General features: G+C 37.8%; 1 protein-coding gene across 2 annotated transcripts in view; it reads left to right on the top strand.

Annotated features, from left to right (window-relative positions):
- SEPTIN7 (septin 7) overlaps positions 1-19,655 on the top strand; it is a 65,224-nt gene that overhangs the window by 29,094 nt on the left and 16,475 nt on the right. For both annotated transcript variants that reach the window (XM_040056090.2, XM_040056107.2), the window contains exons 3-6: positions 9,025-9,131; positions 15,097-15,197; positions 15,805-15,939; positions 18,875-18,992. In XM_040056090.2, coding sequence (XP_039912024.2) covers positions 9,025-9,131; positions 15,097-15,197; positions 15,805-15,939; positions 18,875-18,992 — 461 coding nt within the window. The remainder of the gene's footprint in view (positions 1-9,024; positions 9,132-15,096; positions 15,198-15,804; positions 15,940-18,874; positions 18,993-19,655) is intronic.

Raw genomic sequence — 19,655 nt, 5'->3', positions numbered from 1 at the left:
AATATACTTCCAGTAGCTTTTATTCTGTTCTAGTGTAAATTTTCAAGGGAAGAACTGATGAAGTGTTGAGTAGGTCAGTCTAAGTACTCTTTGTACTCTTCTGTAGAGACTCATTAGGTTCCATGTAAATAAATATATTTTGGTTTTTGTCCTGAAATTTTCTGTGATACTCATGCCTTAGGTGTATCAATTGGGTGGCATTTTGAGGAAGATGCTACATAAAGTGCTTCACCTTTCTCTCCTTTTACTCAAGTTGATGTGTAGAGCTTCTTGTTCTTAAGTTGCATGCATGCCACACTGTTTGGGATGTTGACCCTGTATCTGTACCAAGAGTTTTAATCTTCAAGATTAAATAAACTACATCACTCTTTATTTTTTCATTAGCATTTTGATAGCTGCGTCAGTTTTGTTTCTGTCCAAGTAATGAAAGAGCTTTCTGTGACTAATCTTTGATCTCCGTTCATTAATACACCTTTCATTCTTTAGCTAGCAAATGTTAGCAATTATGTTCTGGAAATGCTGTACAATTGGTTGTCAGCGGTAATGTAGAGATGACAAATTTCATGTTCCTATTCATCTTTCCCGTTTTTGTTTTGTTTGGTTTGTTTTTTTTTGGTTGGTGGTTTGTTGGTGTTGTTGTTTTTTGGGGGGGGGGTGGTGGTGGTTTTTTAGATAATTAATATAATCAGGGAATTCAATTCTGTTTATCCCCTATATTTGCCTCCAGAGAGTAAGTCCAGTTCTGCAGCTTTCTCTAGATGTATAATTCTTTCAGGCTAAGCAGTGGCAGTCTCAGATGTTTGCTTTCTTGCCTTAAAAAGAGCATCCTGCTTTATCATTTTTCACAACAGTTTCTGTTCCTGTTGCTTTGATTTTTGAAACAATAATTTTGTTTCTTGTGAAAGCTCTTTATTTTGGCTTTGTCAAATCCTGTGACAATTAAAGGTATATCCTGGTTATGAGGTTTGAAGATTTGTCCCGGGGCTCTTCAGCTTCTGTCATTTCCAGTTGAATTCTTTAACCCAGTTACTTCACAGAGAGCTTGTGCATTCAGATTTTCCATGTAGGTCAGTTTTGACAACTTCTTGTTGCTTGTATGTCTCTAAAGCTGTATTGCAGTATGATTACAGCTTAGTCAGACATAGGAGTTTTATTTCATCTAGCACAGAAAACAAAGCAAGGTAAGCTTTGGTGAGCCTGGATTGCAGCTGCTAATGCTGGGCTTGTAATTCTGAAGCTCAGATTGTTGCATTTTAGCTGTTCTTGGTCCTAGATATGAGTGGACCAATGCCATGGAGTGTTTTTATCATCTGGAGTAATGTTGAAGAACTAAAAGTGAAGAGAAACTCGTGGTTTTGGTTCCTTGATTTTACTGAACTGCAAGTTGGGTTTTTTTTCCCAAAATGCTGAAAGATTGCTTCCTGTGCCTCATGTTAAATTAGGTAATGTGTCCTATTATAATGGCTACTTTGCAGACGTGCTGTTTATCAGCAGCAAGGCCTGTATATGCAATTAGAGGAAATACCACTTTCTTCAGGAAGTGCCACAAATTCTTTGACTTGTGAATTGTTGGTGATTCTTTAGATACACAGAAGAGATCTAGTTTTGAACGCAGATTTTTGCACTTACCCTTGTTTCCAAAAAGAGAGGAGAGTACTTGGTGTAGCTTATCTGTCTGGTGTCATCTCCCGCTCATTTTCCCATCCTGAAGCCCTTTGTGCCTTAGTTTGCTGGGTTGCTTCTTGCCTCATATATGCTGCATTGTGAGTTGTAGTGCAAGTGTTGGATTAGGAGTAGGGGACCATTTCTCTTGGCAGTAGCCAGAATTTCACCTGGAAGTTAAACCGTTGTTTCATGGCAGTTTTAATCTGTCAGTTGTAGAAAACTAGACCTGCTTCTGCTTTGAGAGGAAACAATAGTACTTGGAAAATGCTGTGTAGAATCTGTTGCAATATTCTTCTGAGGTATTTCCCATCCTTGCTAATGGCTTTTCTGAATTATTTAAATGTTGTCTGTGACAACAATATTCCAGAAGTCTGCCCTCAGTTATTGCACTTAAAATTCTGCTCTAAGAAAATTGATTAAATTGTCTTACTGTATCCTGAATGCTGAAATTATGTTGCTGTTGATGCAATTGCTGACAGGCAGAAACTAATTTATTGCTGCTAGATTTCCCTGTTGCTCTGTTTTGCTAAGAGCGTCTTTGTGACTCCAACATATGTTGCTTCCATAACTGATACTTTACATTCAAGTGTGAAATGGTGGAGCTTTGGGTTTCATCTGCTTATAAATGTCTATAAAAGACAAAGTTGATAATTTGCAAGATTTCACATGACACCATCCTAAATAGAAAAGTAGATATATGGCAGCAGCATGGTTCTTCCATCCTCCTTCTGACGGGTTTCATTTGGATATTCTTACACATTTATTGGAATGTTAGTTTGTATTTTGTAGAGCACTGAATACAGGAACTAGCCTTTAGAAGATCTTCTAAAATCAGACTTGAAATTAAAAGCATCTTTTAGTCTCCATTTTTGTGGTTGTCTATAATGACATGGTAGAGCATCATTCCCCCTCGGCAAGAGAACGGTTCCATCATACCACTCGCCATAGTTTAGGATCTCTGATTATTCTTGTAGCTTCCCTTCTGTATAAAAGCAAAAACCTGCATGTTACAGTGCCATCAAAGCCATTGCACATTTGCATAAAGCTGTAGGTGCCGTTGTGCACATAAACTCTGAATTGTACAAGGATGAAAGAAGATGAAATGCATTATTTTTTATGCCTTCTGACAAGATTTTTACCCTTCTTTGAGTCACCAGCATCAAACTAATGGGATTATGTTTTAAGCAAAAACTGTTACAATTAGAATTTATAAAATGGAAAATTCTATGAAAAAAACTTGCTCACCAGCTAAAAATAAAATACGCTTTGATGTAAACATGCTGTATAAGTAGGTTGTGGAGAAGTACATAATTTTTCTGTTGAATTTGATCGCCTCGTAATAACTTTTTGTGGCTATGAAATGCGCTATCAAATGCACTTCATCACAGAAGAAACATATTGTTGGATATCTTCATTCTGAAAAAGCAGTGAAGCAACTTCAGCTTATGCTTGGCTGTATCATGGAACTCTAAATGTCTACGTTTAGTACAGATGCCTACTTAAAATGCGGTGGAAGCTTCCAAAAACCCTGTGCAATTTGTAGAAACCTGCTAACCATGGGACTTATTGGTGGCTTCTCTCTGATGAGCTGCAAGTCCCACTGGGATGAGTTACCTTCTCTCAGGCATCAGAATTAGCAGTTAATGCATCTTTTGAATCTGCAGTTCTTGCTGTGTCTGGTTAATAGAGACAGTGACAGAGAGACTGGGCCATCTTCTGTTATCATTATACACGAAGCAAATCACTTCGAGCAATTTAACGGAAGTCTTGCTTTCCAGTGCTGCAAAGCATTTTTCTTGCTGATGGATGGTTCCTTGGCAGTCTTGTAGTCCCACCTGGAGCTTGGGAAAACAACTTGAAATTCCTAAGTGCACTTGTGGTCCTGTTCCCAGTGGTGCAGTTGACTGTCGCAGGGCATAAGCATGAAATACTGTTCCACTGGGTAGATAGTCAAGTAATTGTTAGTGAAGAGTAGAAAGCTTCGGGTTATTTCTTCAAGAATGACTTATAATGAAGAGGTAGGAAGTCATGCAGAGAGCACGCTGAGAATGTTCAAGATTGGTTCCTCACCTTGATCACTTGATATGTTTAATGAGCTCTCACATGAGGTCATAAATCTAAGAATGCAAGTCATGTTTTTTTAGGGCTTGAGTTTTAGAAAACAAGATCCTTAAAATATAGAAGAGCACTGATCCTGGATTTTCAGAATGATGTGGTATCTAGAAGATGTAGTGTGATGCATTATTGAGAGGGGCAATATATGAATGAGAAAACTGTGGTCTCTACCAGAAGTTACAAATAAAGCTGGAAGAAAGCAAGGTTGGACTGGAGTTCTTGTTCATTTTTCTAATAGATATTTGAGTATGAATGGCAGAGGCTGGAAAGTGGTGGAGGTTGGAAATGTGCCACATTCTCTATGTACTACAGTAATGAATGGTGAAAAAAGTGTCATTAAGGGTAACAATTCACTTCTGTTATCACAGGGAGCAGATGCTGGCAATTGGAGGCTTTTTGTAGTAATGAAGTCATAGCAAGAACTGATGGAAACAAGTTAGCTGTGAGTCAATATCCAGCTGATAATCACAGATGGGGATTTCTGGTTCATTTATGGGAAGGGATTTGGAAATGAAGATGAAAGATTTATGTAGCTCAGTTGAGTTAGATACTTAATTTTTTACCTGAGCACTGCTTTCCCCCATTCACGTGGACTCCACACCATTGTTCCAATTTTTAAATTGTTCATTTCCTTTCCTTACTTGCTTTAGTACTATTCTGGAGACTATTTACATGGCTTGCAAACCATCCTAGTGGTTTCCAGTGGTCTCCTCTGACCCCCAGAAGTGTGTTTGAGATATATATGCTTGAGATATAAAAGAGGAGACTGAATGTGTTGTTTTTTGAGGTTTTTTTCTTGGTCTTCCTTCTCTTGTTACAGCTAGTCTTGTATGTGTAGGGGAAAAAAGAAAGTACCTGATCAGTGTTATGTTCACAGAAAAAAATTTGCTGTCCAAGGTTAATTTAAAGTGATGTGCTATGGGTCATCTTTATAAAGATGCTAATGGTCAAGAGGTAATTGTGAAACCCAAGTGTACAATAGGAGTTCCACTATTTGTACAGCCATTGTCTTAGCTTGGAAAGATAGGTGTCTGCCAGGGAAAAGCCGGAGCTTCCCTTGGAATGGAGAATGTAAACCCCCTCCGTCTGAATTATTATAATTTTGAAATTAAGGGGCTTTCAGGCAAAGATATGGGAATAACAGTTCTTTACTAGGAATATTTAAAATGTAGTAGTAAAAAAAAAAAAAAAAAAAAAAAAAAAGGCATGATAGATGTGATTCTGTTGGAGTAGAGATGATCCTATAGCAGGGTCCAGTGGTGGTGAGATGGGTCTTCCTCTGGGAATCCAGTGGAAAACAGGCTGTCCTGCTGTTCTGAATCGCAGGTTTTATCCAGGTAGGAATGCTTGGCTCCTCCCGCTGGGTGGAGCATCTCACAATGAGATGATGTAATTTTATCAGTCATGTCGTGACCCTTAATGGCCCATTTACAGAAGATATCTTCTTTTCTCCTCCCCCCCCTTCCGGAGGATGGGTCCTGGAAGAGATGAAGAAATACTGCCACACATGGGTTTAACAGCTGGCTTGTTAACAGAGAGACACTCGCCCCCTCCCTTCCCGAGTTATGATATAAAGAAAATCATCTCTTCAACTGGTTTCAGCAGATGAGAATAGAATACATCTAACATTGCAACCCAAGACAGCTGTTTAGAAATTTGTGGACTTGGAAAGAGTTGAAACTTCTGCTAGTCATGTGAGGGCTCACAAAAGGTCTTACTTCACAAAAGTATATTAGTAAAAGTATGTGCTTATTTTCTACCAACAAGAGTGCCCAGGTCCATGTGCTTGAATATGACTATAAAAACAGCTTGATAAAATGTTAACATTTGGAAACACTAAGTTACTGATAAACATGAGACATAAAATAATGAAGAAAAAGAACAATAATCAGGAGAATTTGAAGCCTATGTGAAATATATAGTGGGAGAGTGAGGGTGAGGAAAAGCGATACCTGGATACCAGAAATAATTGACCTTTTAGATTCAAAATAAATGTTTCCCTTTTTTCTTCTTCTTTATAAAACAAATTTCTAAAAATTACTCACTCTAAATTAGGCACCTAGGTCTAAACCGCATCATAATTCATTAAATGATTGGAAGTTATTGCTGTTGAAAAGGTTCTATTACATTGCATCCTTTTGCCAGTTCATACAATGATCAAAGGGCAAAATCTTATCAGAAGTGCTTACTAAAAGTGGAAAGATGCATTTTATTTCAGTTATATCTTTTTGTTTCTGTAAAGGCAAATTAAATTTCCTTTGTTTTCCCTTCTCCCTTGTGGTTTTGTTAGTCATATTCATAGCCTGTTGCATCCGTGGAATCTGATTTCCCACCCTTTCCAGTAGGCAATCCTTTTAGGTGATTTTGGGAAGGAACAGAGGGTTTTGTTTGGCTGTGGATTTAAGGGTGTTTTGTGTGTGTTTGGGGGATTTGGGGGTGTTGTTTTGGTTGGCATTTGATTTTTTTTTTTAACCATATTTCTAATGAAGATCCGAATATTTTAGTGTGTCCAGAAAGGCTGCTAGAATATTCAATTACAGTTGATCTCTCTAATTCTGCTTTCACTGTAGTCATCAGAGAAACTCTTGTTTTATTACCGTGGAAGCAGCATGACTTCCTGTAGTACAATATTAAGTGTTCCAGTTAGAGTTTTTACCTACAATTTCAGTGCAATTGTTTTATGTGATATTATAGCCTCTTACTGCTGTTGCAGATGTTGACCCTTACACGGTCTAAGGTACAACTGCATCCAGGACTGGTGCATTGATGCAGACTCTTGCATGTAATACCTCAATTACTGGTAGCAGATAAGCAGTTCAAACTGTTATAATCTGCATTGGCTGATTAAAGTTAGCGTGGTCGGTAATGATATCTAGGATGCTGGGCACCTTTGAGAACAAGATTGAGCATGAATATCCTTAGCATACTTTCTTTTCATTAATTGCAGCTCAAAATTGTCTTCACATCCTTGCAGTTGTGAGGGGGTTGAAGGGTGAGGAGGGGAACAAACCTCAGATCTCTTAGGGTGTAGTGCTTCAGCAATTCAGGAACTTCTTGGTATGGAGTGTCAGAGCTGTCCAAGCCATCTAGGGCAAACGGCTGGTTTTCCAACACATTCTTTTGAAGTTGAAAATCTTATTTCCATGTATTGAATTTTAATGACAACTTGACAGGCACTGATTTTCAGGAGAAGTGGTTATTTTCAGCGTTTTTCACCTGAAATTAATAGAAAGTAGAAGGGGCAACACTTTCTGTATGCTGAAGTAGAATCTGATGCTGAAATCTTTCTTCAACACTCTAGTAGGGTGCCTTTTGCAAGATTAAGGTTGAGTTAAAAAGCAAAGGTCACTGATATGAATTGTACATTTCAAAATCAGAGCCACACTCTTGAGGGCTTTAGTAGGGTGGATGAAAGCCTTCAGTTTAGCTGGAGTGATATGTATCTCTTGAGCAGGTTTGTGAGATGGAGGTTAAGCTTTAACTGGGATGCATCTGTGAGGTTGGAAAGTTGTGCATTCCAGAAGCTTCTTTCTGTTGCAGAATTGGTGGGGAGGCTTCTTGGCTGCAGCTGACCCTGCCCCTAAAGTCTTGCCAATGCAGAGTAGAAAACCTGTGTCCTTTATGACCAGACTCAGAGGCACCGTGTTTAGTGCGTAGTATGTAAGTGTGTCATGCATTTGAGCATGGAAAAAGGCAAAATTTGCAGGGCAGTGATGAAATCTTATCAGCAAGCGTGTCCCTGCTGGCTTGCATAAACCTGTCCTGGTGGGGGTTGTGCTCATTGCTATCTTGACCCCATACCTTGAGCATCTCCCTTTGCCTTGGCTGCCGCAGTCCATCGGCCTGGCCGTGGGCAGCCGCTGCTCGCAGCGCGGGTTGGCTCATCTGTCCAGGAGGGTGGGGGCTGAGGAACAAGCGCTACTGAGAGCGCAGACAGCCGGCAGGAGCTCTGGTGGCAGTGTTTCATCAGCTGCTAATCCGTTTACAGTGTAGCTAATGAGATTGCTCTGCTCGGTGCTGCGCTCTGTGCTACACCGCTGTAATCGAGATGGCTGCTGTGTGTGAGCCAGCTGGTGTAGGAAACCCAGATACCTCTTACAAGGGAGACAGTTCCTAACTACTTTGTGTTGTGTAACTCTTGCTTTAACCCAGGATAGGTATCTCAAGACACGGTTGGAAGTTTTCTCAGTTCAGTCTCTAAATCAACACAATATCTGTTAGGGTTGGAGTGATTAGTGCTTTAGTTAAATTTTACCTTTCAATTATGGGCCCAGTTCAGCTCATTTTCCTCCGTCAGTGAAAGTACATAGTTTGCCCTCAAATTTGTTAACTTGAAGCAAATTTCTGTTTGTCTGTTTCTGGTTAGGTCAGTGTGCTGACAGACTGCATATGGAACTTAAAGAAAGCAACTTTTTTTTTTTTCTTTTTTTCTTTTTTTTTCTTTATTTTTTTACCTTTAGTTCACTTGCTGTATGAATTGTGTTGAAGTAGTTTCTTAACAACAACAACAAAAAGCTAAGCAAAACACTTTTCTTTTAAAATACTATAATAAGTAATTGATCTGAAATTCATGCTCTTGTCTCTGTAGAGCTGTAAAAGGAGAGTAATCTTTGCTGTGGGGTGTTTAGCTGTAGTTTCTCCAGATTCTTTAGCAAGGCTTGACTGTTGCTCATGAAAAAATTAGCAAAAAACCCCAGATAAAATCCAGCCCCCTTCTGGGCCTCAACAACAACAAAATTCCCAGGCAAACCACACAGTTTGAAACTTCATTTTATCTCTTCTGGCTTTAATAGTTATAGCAAACTAATCTCTGTCTTTCTCCTTTCCCCCTCCAGCCCCCCTTTCCCACCCTCACTTCTTTTTTCTCTTCCTGATAATAAAGACTCTCAAATAAACAATATTTGAAATAAAGGAGACAACTTAATCTGCTTTGGCATTATGATGAGTTATACCAGGAAGATAGCTTGTGTATAAAATTTAATGCAGTATCATCTTTATGGGTTGTAATGGGAGCAGTGGACAAAAGTGCTGAATGCACTCAATACTTAATATGATCAGAAAAAATAATGTCTGTGGAGCCCAACAGTGACAGTTGGATTTGAAAAGTTTTCCTTGAAACTGGAAAAGTCTTAGAATGCATGTTTTCAGGTACTATGTTTAAAGAGCTTTTGAAATGTAGTTCTAAATATTTATATTTGATGTGATAACTCCTGATCTTACTGAAATGGTTTTGTTTTCTTCTAGGTGAATCTGGACTGGGAAAATCAACATTAATCAACTCATTATTCTTAACAGAATTGTATTCCCCAGAGTATCCAGGTCCTTCACACAGAATTAAAAAGACTGTACAGGTATGTCGGGAAAAAAAGGTACAACTTGAATATTGTAACTTGCAATTTAGTAATGTCCAGGTGATGTACAGTTGTCACATAAGCACCTGACTTTCAAGATGCAGTCAGTCATGATGTGAATCACTAAGAAATATTCAGTGTGTCTTTCAGTGTATCTGAACAACAAAGCTTTTAGGTTCTCAAACCTGTAGCCTGTAGAAATGTGAGTGCTATGGAGTGTTTTGTGTTTTTACTGTAGATTAAGAAGCACATATATGTGCAGAATTTTTTGAAAATGTCATATTTATTATCAATTAAAATAGTGAGTAAATCTATAGAAATACATAGATGCGAAGTAAAACCTGTGCGTTTAAGGCAGGCTTTTAGAGACCAAATATTTAAAGATTTGACAGAAGTGCAGGGACCTCCAGATAAAAGTATCTGTGAGTCTTCTGCAGACAGTATCCTTCGTGGTTCCTTGTTTACCTGTTACAAATTGTTATTCTGAGACATCAGCGACTAAGGTAATCCTGCCTAAGGGCACTAGACTTCGGCAAAGACAATGTTCCTGCAAGTGCATGATGCAACTGAAATATTTTGTCAAAGAGTGGGAAACTGAAGTTGATACATTTGTTTTGTGTAATAACTTGCTACTGATGAATTATATTTTTTCTCAAGAAAAGGAACATGTTTTCTGTGTTGTAAAAAGATTAGTACTAATAACTGTTACCTAATGCTAAGAAATAATAATGCTATGGGTAGTTTAGGAAATCATTATTTTTGTGAGGTACTTTCTGCCTCCACAGCTGAGCAGCTGAATAAGGATACATGAGATCTGCTTACCTCTTGTGCACTTGCTTAAGACTTTGGTGAAGATAGGTTGTGATAATCTAACTTTGTACAGGTGAGGAACAAGGATACTCATCATTGCTGCTGTTGTCCAACAGAGTTCCTCCAGCTGCAAAATTCAACTGTGGCTGAAGTGACTGGGCAATTGCAGAGTTGTCACGAAGTGATTAAGCCCTGTGTTGAATTAGGAGGGTATGCAAGGTGTTAAACAGAAACTGTAAAACAGAGTGCTTTTTTACTCATTGAATCTAGTGATTAAGCTCCAGTGCCATGAACCACTGTCCTTATTGCTTTGTGGGACCTCAGGGGTTTTTTTGGTTGGGGTTTTGGGTAAAACATTTCTTAATCCAATGTCAGAACACAGAATAATTACCACAGTCGAAGGAAAAGTTAGTTATTATGTCCATATTGAGAAGTTTAAATTGCATTGCTTATCAGCTCAACGTGAAAGCTTGAATACTATTACAAAACAAATTCATTGCAGAATATAGATTATTCTTAATTGGGAGAAAGCTTTTGAACATCCAGAATTTGATTTAACAATATATTAATAGTTTGTAAGCTTTGTTCATATCTGTTAGGCTATTTAATCTGTTTAGTGTAAAACCAAAGTGACTGACAAAATGGACTTGAAAGCTTGTTATCATGGGCATCAGACCATTATTTGAATAAGGGTTAAGCTTATCTGTTTGAAAGAGATGTTAAGTGGAGGATGGAAGATGTGTGCAGAGAGTTAAACTCTCATAGTTATTATTGAGCCAATCAGTGACTGTTGAAAAACCAAATAGATGGGTGACTTTTTTTTATTGGAAGAGTTATGTAGCGTGATTTCATTACTGATGATTACATTTTCGTTTAGCAGAAGCTAAACTAATTCAGGTTATGCTCATTGAATTTTAGTTAAAATAACTGGGATGGATTCCCTGTCATTGGAGGATTTTTCAATTGGGAAAAATCGTGGGAATAATTTGTACACAAGCAAACAAGAAAAAAACCCAAGCCAAGAAATGTTTCAAAGATAACTCACTCCCGCCCCCTAGTTAAAGGTGCATCAGTGTAAGAAAAAATAATATGAAACTCTGTGGAATTTCTGGAATTTGAGTTAAGTACTTTGATCTGTTAGACCCCAAGGTTAGATGATCTGTTATCTGTTGGTCATTCTGACTATCAGGGGTGGTTCGATTTATATTGATTTAGTGATTTAAGAAAAGGACATGTACTTTTCAGAAAGCCTCACTTAATGATTTTTTTTTTCCTATGTAAACCCTGGGGGGGAGGGGAGGGGAAGGGCTTGAACAGAGCTCAGGATGAAAAGTCATTGCATTTTCTTCTTTCTTCCACTCTGTGGGCTAAAGCTTGAGGCCAAGGGCTTGCCAAAACTATTTTCAATAGTGAATTGGGGTCTGACATGACTTAGAAAATAATATGGTGGGAATTAAATAAATTTAAATACTATCATCCCCTCTAGAAATGACTGTTTATTTCTATCTAATAAGTACCTCTTTTTTTAGTATATTTGCAATGCAACTTGGCTTTCAATTCCTTGGGATGAATGAAAACTGAATGTAGCATTTTAAGAAAGAAATTGAAACTATCATATTTCATTGTCAGTGTAAGTGAGGATAAAATTGTTCACCCCTACAAGCTTGAAAATTGTGTGTGGTAGCAACTCTGTATGATGTGGAGGTGTTTCCTGTCAAATATGAAAGAATAAGCAGTGGGAGTTGCTGTTTGGATCCACTGGTTTTGTACTCTGCCAGTTAAAACCTTTCTAAGTTGAGGATTGATGAAACGGTTTTGTAGGGCAGGGTTGAGAGAAACCTCCTCACTTGAGCATCCTCAAATCTTGGTTCTAATAATCACCTGTTCTTAAATGGTGGGAATAACTTACTGATCAGGAATTATGTAAGAGGCTCTTGCATAGATAAACACAAACTGTGGTTTGGGCTTGAAAACCATGGCAGTTTGGAGTTGTTTTGTGAGGCAGGTCCTTTGCATTAATCTCAGAAAATGCAGGAAAACGATTAAGAGTAAGTAATTTGGTGTCAGATGAATTCAAAGTAAACATACTCAGAAATGAGAGGGTATTAAATGTGTTTTTTTTGATCATTATCTGACTGCCTTAAATGCAGGATGGCAGGGTATGTTTCATCCAATAAAAAGCAGTTGAGCTATAACGAGCACCAAGTGATGAACGCTGTGTGGTAATTGCCAAGGAGACCCTTGTGACCCAGCTGACTGGAGTGCATGGGAAAATGGCTGTTTGAAGGAGACTTTTCTTAAAAAGTCTTAAATTCCAAGACTTGAACTAATGTTGTCTATGAATCTCTTGGGAATACTTGTAAATCAGATGATGAGATGCAGTTGGATGCTTAACTGTGAATGACACTAGTTTCCAGTGATTTTCTGGCTCTTTTCCAGATGTTGCTGCTTTCTGTGCCTTTGACCATGTATGGACACATCCATTTAGGTTAGAAAAATGCAGCTTTGAAGAGGCTTTGTTGCAGGGTCTTCACCTACTTTTTCCTACCAGTAAAACCTATTGCTTACAATGTCCTGGATGTGGTCTAATTGTCCACAGCACAAGTGTAGGACATTGAATTCATCAGCTAATGTTTCTTGTTCTGTAAGTTTGTGGAAACCCTGCTCTGATAACAAGATACCTACATGAATTTATGAGAAGTAAGAAAAAAACTGAAATCCTCACCATCCAGTAATGTATTAGCACTGTCTGCAGAGATCCAGTTGCTGCAGACCATTTGTCAGAAGGTGACTTCACAAATTCAGCCACACTTAGATTTTACAAGCATGCACAATCAAGGAAAATGTTTGGCGTGACATTTCTGAGGAGCTCCTGACCTTTCTTTTCCGTTGTTACAAACATATGTTCAAAATAATGTTTTATTAATTGTTTCTTTTGTAAAAGCATTCCACCGTGAGCCCATAATAATTTAATGGTTCTTGCTGGGAATTTTTGTGCTGGAGAATAAAGCTGATACCTTGTAGCTCTTGGCAAGAGTACGTCTCCTAACATTATCATCTCTAGTATTTTGTGAGTGTTGTGGGTTTCTTATACTCGCAGAGAGCTTGGTGATAGGAGGTCTGTGTGGTTACTATATGCGAGATAGCCAAAAGAATGCAAGGAATCAGAAGTTAATCTCTTGTGTGCTAAAGCTTGTGAGTAGTAAACTTTTGGCTGAGTTGACTGTGGCAGGGGATTACTGTCTTGAGTTCTGGTATCAATTGTGTACAATAACATTTCTTGATAGATCTCTTGAGGATGGGAGGAAATACACTCACCATAATTAAAGCATACATTTCTAAAGCAGTGCATGTATTCCTAGGTTCTCATGGCTTTCAGCTGCACACTTTCAGAAGAATGAGAGTTGTATAATTTGTGAAAGAGTAGCTAGGTGATGGCGTAGGCTGGTGTGTGTACAGTTTTGGTTGGTTGGTTTTAATTCCTGGTTTCTTACACCTTCCTAACCTTGCAGTGAGGCCTGTTCATTTTGGAGTTTGAATTGGGTGGTCTTGAAGTCCAGCCCAAAGCCCAACCTGGATACTTCTGTGACTAGTATGCTAGTAGCCAGTAACTCTTTGAGAACTAGCAGTGAAAGGGACTGATCCGGCTTGGGTAGGATCTCTGCTGCTGAGTAGATAAAAAAACATCTTGCATACTCAGAGGTTAAATAGGAAGCTTTCTTTGTAGGTAGTTACTGTTTTCTGTGATTCTGGATATTCTCTTCTGAATTGGAATCAGTGTTTGCTTGTGCAAGAGGGATTTAGTTTGACTTTCTGCAGCGTTAGTTTATCTTGTGGATTTACATTGCATCACATACATAAGCGGTGATTGCAGAGTGTTTTCAACAATGTTCAGGTGTGGCTGTGAGAGTCTGTTTCACTTATATAGCAATTAGGGATGTGCAAGATCTTAAGCATTAATATGATATTTCTCAAATCTTAAACTGATCAAGAGACCATCCAGATGGGGTTTATTCTAAGTAGAACTTCCTTTTCTCTCCCCAGTTAGGGTTTGTGAGGCTTAAGGAATGTTAAGCAATGAGCAACAAGGTGGCATCACCTTGAGTCTGCCAGCTCTCGTGTGGTTCTGGATAAATGGCTTACATGGCTGATTTCTTGAATCCATATCCAGAAAATAGTGTCACTAGTGATTTAATAGGAATTGTTTTAATATCGGGGGAAAATGGATGATTAAATGTCTGAGCAATTGGAAAGAGGCCAACATGAGTTTGTCATTTCATACTGCTGTGCATCTCACTGATAGGACAGTGGTGTACAGCACTTTCTCAGGCAGATGGACCTGACATTGACTGTATCAATAATTACTGAAATACTAGTAGGAAGAAGGTAGTAGCAGTCCATGTGCTGAGTAGCCTAGATCTTCTCTGTCATGACATGCTTAATCTGTTTGATGACATGTTCCCTGCAAGCTGCCTGAGCTCTGGATGGGTGGTCACAACTGGAGGCATGAACTCCCACACCCAGCTCTTGCATCATTCCCTGTGCTGATGCTGTTGCCTTCTGAGGCTGGTTTCCATCAGTGACTTGAGTTAATGGGAACCCAATCCATTTACAGTCACGTGAGGTCTAGCTCAGCAGATTGGAGCCAGATTGTATTACTTTCCAATATAATTCTGTTTGTAATAGGAAATGATCGGTTTGTGATTTCATTCCCAACCATTATGCTAGCTGAAGAATAAATGTATTCTTAAAAATATATTAACAGGACTAGAAGTGTGTAAGGTGCTTGTGGGGAGGATTAGTTTTGAAAAGTGTCATTTTCTTTGAAGTGACCAAAGTTTGCAACTTTATCAAGTTTAATGCCTGGTTAAGGTTTTTCCTGTTTAACAAGGAATTTAATATTAAGATATCTCATATACTTAGAGGGCTCTTTTATCACTGACTTTATTTAAATAATGACCTTTTTCTTTAAAAAAACTATTAATTATTGTAAAATTATTGGGATTTTATGAGCAAAACACAGACACAGTGCACCTCTGAAGCAAAAAAGTTAGCAGTTCTTTGTCAGACTTCTTATTCATTGAATTCTTTTCCCAGTGTTTAAGATGGGTGACTAAACTGCTAAAAATTTAATCTTGCTGTATTCATTTTACAGGTTGAGCAGTCGAAAGTTTTAATCAAGGAGGGTGGAGTTCAGTTACTACTTACAATAGTTGACACGCCAGGATTTGGAGATGCTGTGGATAATAGTAATTGGTAAGACATTCTTTGTATGTTCTCCCATGATAATTCTGCATTGCGTTTTGTGTGTGTGTGAGATATAATACCTTGTGACGTATTTTAAAATGCAGGCTTCAATATTCAGTTAAAATATTAACACTTTTAAACACTTAATTTAGCTGAAAACTTATAACTACTGTAGTTCCAAGTACCTTTATAACTTGATTGAAGTGCTGTTAGCCTTTCCCCTTAAACTGAATGGTGCATTTGACTCTTTATCCACACATGCAGTGCGCAGAACCATCTTGTGTGCTGTCGTAAGATGTGATCAGTGAAGCATATTCCTTAAGCTACTGCTCTTATGTATTCTGTTTAATGCTTTTACAATGAAGATGATTGTGTTTGAAAGGATTTTTCAGTGGACTCACACATTGTATCTTCAGAACTATGTAACTCAATTTTAGGTTGAGGAGTTGGTCAATCGTAGTATTGAAGTATCTTAATTTAAAAAAAAGGCAAATGAAAAGCAAAAATACCCCACTCCAAGCTGTGGGGAGATTGTGAACACCTATTTCTTAGCAAAACTGAGTTTCTTTATATAAATAATGAAACTTACAGGTTTTTATTCATGTAATCTCTGCAGCTGGCAGCCAGTTATTGACTACATTGACAGTAAATTTGAGGACTACCTGAATGCAGAATCTCGAGTGAACAGACGCCAGATGCCAGATAATAGAGTGCAGTGTTGTTTATACTTCATTGCTCCTTCAGGACATGGGTTTGTATTTGTGTATTTTATGTTTTCGTTCTCTCTTATCTCAGATAAATATCCAAATTTGTCAATCTAAGTTCCAAATTGGATTTTCTTAAAGGCCTGCCGATCATGCTTCATTTCAAAGATGAGTTTACTTTGGCTTGTCAAACATTAGCAGGACAAACAACAGAAAATATAATTGCACATTGATTGCACAAGAAGACAAATGGAATTCTAGCAAAGAAAAATACAATGACGTTCACAAGTGCCAGGTCTGTTTGTGAGCTGTATGTCTTTAGATCACATTAGTAGAAACTGGTTCACATGTCAAGCAACAGGATTTTTCCTTTCCATTCTTCCTTCCTCCCATCAATGTAAATTGAAGATGGGAAATTTCATGCATCCTTGTAAGCATGCCATAATTCACTGGGTGTGTAGTATTTTGTCTAGTGGCAATTCAAAGTATAGGCATTGCGGATTTTTTTCAACTATGTTATCTTCCGCCCCTGCTTAGTTTTCATTTGACCAGACTTCTATCTAGTGGTAGACAGGGAGAACTGCATTTCCAGGGTGTCTTAGATACAGGTGAACTCTCTGAAACTGATTGTGTATCTTTTTATCATGGTATCATGATTAAATTTGTCAGAGACTCTTGAGTTATACCTTCAAAACGAGATGGAGGTGAAATGAAGTATAAGCCTATTCTGTTGTGTAGGTCAAAAGTAGTAAAACTTGTTGAAGGGAGTGACGAAGGAATTTAAAGAGTATTCCTCAGGCACTAAAAAAATGCCAGCTATTATACTCAGCTTCTGTAGCTAGAATTGGAATGGGTCTGATAGTTCTGAAGTGTACAGATACTTCCAAATATGGAAAGAAATGTCAGAGGGTGGATCTTTTCTTATGTAGACTTGACTTTATTAAGTATTTTGTTGTTGTTCAACAGGTACCTTTGTAATGCCGGTTTTGATCAGCATGCATGTCAGTTTTAAATGCAAATGTTGAATTCTTGACATGCTGTTTTACTAGTGTGCAAAATCCAAAATGTAATTAAAAGAAGGGAAGATGATTCCTTGTGTTAGTCAATCATTTCGGAGCTAATTTTCAGATTCTTCAAAAGGCATGTATTCCCTCCACACCCCCATGTCTGTTAGAACTTCCTAAATCAGTGGAGGGTACAAATTGTAAGGAAAAAGAAAAGTAGTGTTTCTGATGGATTAAGATTTAGTCACTAAATTTGTGACGCTAAAAGTTGTAAAAGTATATTCCTTGTACAGTTATTTCATGTTTTTAGAGGAGAAAAAGGTATAAAATTATGCTAGGTTTGCATACTGTTTTTCAATTCCTGGAAAAAGTGCTTAGAATTGTCATCTAAGTAAGGAAGTTAATGAAGAAAATTGGTGCTGCTTGTAGCATTCATTTCCTCTTTTAAGATGCTGCTCTCTCTGAAAGGACAGAGCTCGCTTCCTACCTGGTTTTTGTGGTGATGCAGTCTTTGGTCCTGTTTCCTGTTCAGACAGCAGTACGTCTGACCCACCACATAGTGTCCTCCTCACTCTTAATGCATGATTATATTTGCTTGAATGAAAGCATTTCTAGGTGAACTACTTCTTGTCCTTTTAATGCATTTGTAAAAGCCTGCTTTAGAAATTAAAAAAAACTAAGTTAAAGTCCTTCCATTTAACACAACCCACCAATTTTAGCTAGTATTCCCATAAACACTTGAAATGATTGAATTGGTTTCTGTGGAAGCAGGGGGAGAGAGTGCAGGGGCAGGAGGAGCCTTCCAGGTAAGTGGGATGGGGTGATGATGGAATTCACCATCTTTCCACAATTTTGGTTTCTTTATTTAAAGCTTTCCTGCTTCATTCTCCACTGTAAACTCTCAAGGCCATAGATGAGCAGACCTTGTGAACAACTCTGCTTTGGCAGCTGCCCTTCAACCCAGTGTTGCTGCCCTAGGTAGCTTTTTGAAGCAAGCAGAGGGAAAGCATAGTAAGGTGAATGGGTAACCAAAAAAGTGCTTAGATGTATATAGATGTACTTTAATGTTACGTATTTAATGGACATGTGCTGAGAACTGGTGAAATCAGTGGCAGGTAGAAAATGTTAAAATGAAGTGAAATTATTTTTTAAATTCTTCATTCTTTTGCGCATGGTTTTCAGAAATTTCAATACCAAATGAATCTGGTTTTAATGTTCCTAATACTAATTTGTTTTAGATGAAGAATAATCTTGTTAAATCCTCTAAGTGAATTCTTTGAGCTTGACTAAACTTGTTCTCGTTAATGTGTCAAAACCTCTGTAGTTTTACTTCAGGAAACAGGAAATACTGACCACTTTGATCCACAGAGACGGTAATATACTACCGCACAGCCACCCTATACCCACAGGATGGTTTAGTTTTTCTCACTGTCATCCACTTTCATAACTCTCTTTTTGTTTTACATACCAATTTAGAGATGAGCTGCTTCTAATCCATTTGTACATAGGCCACAGAGGTTACCATTTTGAGCAATCATAAAGTCTTAAAAAGTCTCCTAGCCCACTCTACAGAAGAAGCATACTGAGACATGGCTTTCAGAACCTGCAACTTCATGTGTGAACAGAACATAATTCACAACTGTGAGCTCTTATCAGTCAGGCTTTAAGTGGGATTATCTTCCAGCTAATAACACAAACTTTACTACCTTCATAGGAGAGTTCTTAATCTCTTGCTTAAATGAGTGTACTTTCAGCTAGCAGAAGACCCATGACTGCTAGTAATACTAACTTACTACTTATTCCTCTTGTATTATACAATATTGGGGATTTCCTGTAATAATTGCAGGTAGCCTTTTCATTTTCAGTTGTCTGTCACTCATAAATCAGTGTCTTAAGAGCAGTTGTCAGAACAAATCTCATCATTTGTACAATCTTGTTTAATTAATATAAATTGCAAAGCTCTAATGCTGTATTTCAGACTTAAGCCTTTGGATATAGAGTTTATGAAACGCCTGCATGAAAAAGTGAATATCATTCCACTTATTGCCAAAGCAGACACACTTACACCTGAGGAATGCCAACAATTTAAAAAACAGGTGAGTTGAAAAATTCATATTTACAACATAGGATAATTTAGTAAGTTGATCCCTATGGAAATGGAGACATTTAACTTACATGCAAAGTTTAAACCCTGAAGCAATAACTTGAGACAGCAAAGCTAAGTAATTTATATCTCTAGATTTAATTATAATTCTTGGTGAAATAATCTTGTTTCTGTCCTCAGGGGAAGATGTTTCAAGTATAGTATGTTTCTTGGCGAGTGAAATAGTTCACTGCTGAGATAAAAATCAGTAAGGGAAGAAAGAAGCTTTCAAGATTTAGGTGCCTAACAGAAATGTGTTAAAAAAAAAGAAGGTATTCAACAGTATCACAGTATTACTGATTGCATTATGGTATTCACTTCCATGTTGATGCACTGTAATTATTAAAGACACATCAGGTATTAGATGAGGATCAGTAAACCTGTTCACTCTTGGGTGCGGTAATGCATTTTAAAGATGGTGAGATAAATGTGACATTGATATAGCTGATATAATGTCTGTATTTGTAGAATATATTTGCTGTGTCTACAAGTGGTTTATGTTTTATTTTCAGCTACAGGATCTGAGTAGAACAGTTAAGCTTTGTAGTATTGTGTGAAGAGGACAAGGAGGGCCCAGAACAAGACAGACATAAAGTTTGTTTTATTGAACTCTGTC

Source organism: Hirundo rustica, chromosome 1 (assembly GCF_015227805.2).
Source record: "Hirundo rustica isolate bHirRus1 chromosome 1, bHirRus1.pri.v3, whole genome shotgun sequence".
Classification (NCBI taxonomy): Eukaryota; Metazoa; Chordata; class Aves; order Passeriformes; family Hirundinidae; genus Hirundo; species Hirundo rustica.
Note: the sequence above shows the minus strand (reverse complement) of the source record. Positions and strands in the feature narration are given on the sequence as shown.